The 2,500-nt window shown below is 51.1% G+C and overlaps 1 protein-coding gene across 1 annotated transcript in view; it reads left to right on the top strand.

Annotated features, from left to right (window-relative positions):
* The window catches only part of LOC148140675 (uncharacterized), a gene marked incomplete at its 5' end in the record, with an annotated part of 34,540 nt that overhangs the window by 16,153 nt on the left and 15,887 nt on the right, over window positions 1–2,500 (top strand). Inside the window, 2 exons of the mRNA XM_087978989.1 lie at window positions 2,012–2,219; window positions 2,414–2,500. The exon at window positions 2,414–2,500 is cut by the window's right edge and continues 180 nt beyond it. Of these exons, the coding sequence (XP_087835115.1) occupies window positions 2,012–2,219; window positions 2,414–2,500 (295 nt within the window). The remainder of the gene's footprint in view (window positions 1–2,011; window positions 2,220–2,413) is intronic.

Below are 2,500 nucleotides of genomic sequence, written 5' to 3'. Positions count from 1 at the left end.
TGTGTCCATCTCTGTGTGTGTGTGTGTGTCCATCTGTGTGTGTGTGTGTGTGTGTGTCCATCTCTGTGTGTGTGTGTCCATCTCTGTGTGTGTGTGTCCATCTCTATCTGTGTGTGTGTCTATCTGTGTGTGTCCATCTCTGTCTGTGTGTGTGTGTCCATCTCTGTGTGTGTGTGTCCATCTGTGTGTGTGTGTGTGTGTGTCCATCTCTGTGTGTGTGTGTGTGTGTGTGTCCATCTCTGTGTGTGTGTGTGTGTGTCCGTCCATCTCTGTGTGTGTGTCCGTCCATCTCTGTGTGTGTGTCCGTCCATCTCTGTGTGTGTGTGTGTGTGTGTGTCCATCTCTGTGTGTGTGTGTGTGTGTGTGTCCATCTGTGTGTGTGTGTGTGTGTGTGTGTGTGTGTGTGTGTGTGTGTGTGTGTGTGTGTGTCCATCTCTGTGTGTGTGTGTGTGTGTGTGTGTGTGTGTCCATCTCTGTGTGTGTGTGTCCATCTCTGTGTGTGTGTGTCCATCTCTGTGTGTGTGTGTCCATCTCTGTGTGTGTGTGTGTCCATCTCTGTGTGTGTGTGTGTCCATCTCTGTGTGTGTGTGTCCATCTCTGTGTGTGTCCATCTGTGTGTGTGTGTATCTCTGTGTGTGTGTGTGTCCATCTGTGTGTGTGTGTGTGTGTGTCCATCTCTGTGTGTGTCCATCTCTGTGTGTGTCCATCTCTGTGTGTGTCCATCTCTGTGTGTGTCCATCTCTGTGTGTACATCTGTGTGTCCATCTCTGTGTGTCCATCTCTGTGTGCCCATCTCTGTGTGCCCATCTCTGTGTGCCCATCTCTGTGTGCCCATCTCTGTGTGCCCATCTCTGTGTGCCCATCTCTGTGTGCCCATCTCTGTGTGCCCATCTCTGTGTGCCCATCTCTGTGTGCCCATCTCTGTGTGCCCATCTCTGTGTGTCCATCTCTGTGTGCCCATCTCTGTGTGCCCATCTCTGTGCCCATCTCTGTGTGCCCATCTCTGTGTGCCCATCTCTGTGTGTGCGTCCATCTCTGTGTGTGTGTGTGTGTGTCCATCTGTGTGTGTGTGTCCATCTGTGTGTGTGTGTCCATCTGTGTGTGTGTGTCCATCTGTGTGTGTGTGTCCATCTGTGTGTGTGTGCCCATCTGTGTGTGCGTGCCCATCTGTGTGTGTGCCCATCTCTGTGTGTGTGTGTGTGTCCATCTGTGTGTGTGTGTCCATCTGTGTGTGTGTGTCCATCTGTGTGTGTGTGCCCATCTGTGTGTGTGCCCATCTGTGTGTGTGCCCATCTGTGTGTGTGTGTCCATCTGTGTTTGTCCATCTCTGTGTGTGTGTGTCCATCTCTGTGTGTGTGTGTCCATCTCTGTGTGTGTGTGTGTCCATCTCTGTGTGTGTGTGTCCATCTCTGTGTGTGTCCATCTCTGTGTGTGTCCATCTCTGTGTGTGTCCATCTCTGTGTGTGTGTGTATCTCTGTGTGTGTGTGTCCATCTGTGTGTGTGTGTGTGTGTGTCCATCTGTGTGTGTGTGTGTGTGTGTCCATCTCTGTGTGTGTCCATCTCTGTGTGTGTCCATCTCTGTGTGTGTCCATCTCTGTGTGTGTCCATCTCTGTGTGTGTCCATCTGTGTGTGTGTGCCCATCTCTGTGTGCCCATCTCTGTGTGTCCATCTCTGTGTGTCCATCTCTGTGTGTCCATCTCTGTGTGTGCGTGCCCATCTGTGTGTGTGCCCATCTCTGTGTGTGTGTGTGTGTCCATCTGTGTGTGTGTGTCCATCTGTGTGTGTGTGTCCATCTGTGTGTGTGTGCCCATCTGTGTGTGTGTGCCCATCTGTGTGTGTGTGTCCATCTGTGTGTGTGTGTCCATCTGTGTGTGTGTGTCCATCTTTGTGTGTGTGTCCATCTGTGTGTGTGTGTCCATCTGTGTGTGTGTGTCCATCTGTGTGTGTGTGTGTGTCCATCTGTGTGTGTGTGTGTGTCCATCTGTGTGTGTGTGTGTGTCCATCTGTGTGTGTGTGTGTGTCCATCTCTGTGTGTGTGTGTCCATCTGTGTGTGTGTGTGTGTGTGTGTGTGTCCATCTGTGTGTGTGTGTGTGTGTGTGTCCATCTGTGTGTGTGTGTGTGTGTGTGTGTGTCCATCTGTGTGTGTGTGTGTGTGTGTGTCCATCTGTGTGTGTGTGTGTGTGTGTGTGTGTGTGTGTCCATCTGTGTGTGTGTGTGTCCATCTCTGTGTGTGTCCATCTCTGTGTGTGTCCATCTCTGTGTGTGTCCATCTGTGTGTGTGTCCATCTGTGTGTGTGTCCATCTGTGTGTGTGTCCATCTGTGTGTGTCCATCTGTGTGTGTGTGTGTGTCCATCTGTGTGTGTGTGTGTGTCCATCTGTGTGTGTGTGTCCATCTGTGTGTGTGTGTCCATCTGTGTGTGTGTGTGTGTCCATCTGTGTGTGTGTGTGTGTCCATCTGTGTGTGTGTGTGTGTCCATCTCTGTGTGTGTGTGTCCA

The sequence above is a fragment of the Chiloscyllium plagiosum genome, unplaced genomic scaffold, assembly GCF_037043375.1.
Source record: "Chiloscyllium plagiosum isolate Xiang-an unplaced genomic scaffold, Cpla_swu_hap1 HiC_scaffold_35, whole genome shotgun sequence".
NCBI lineage: Eukaryota > Metazoa > Chordata > Chondrichthyes > Orectolobiformes > Hemiscylliidae > Chiloscyllium > Chiloscyllium plagiosum.
Note: the sequence above shows the minus strand (reverse complement) of the source record. Positions and strands in the feature narration are given on the sequence as shown.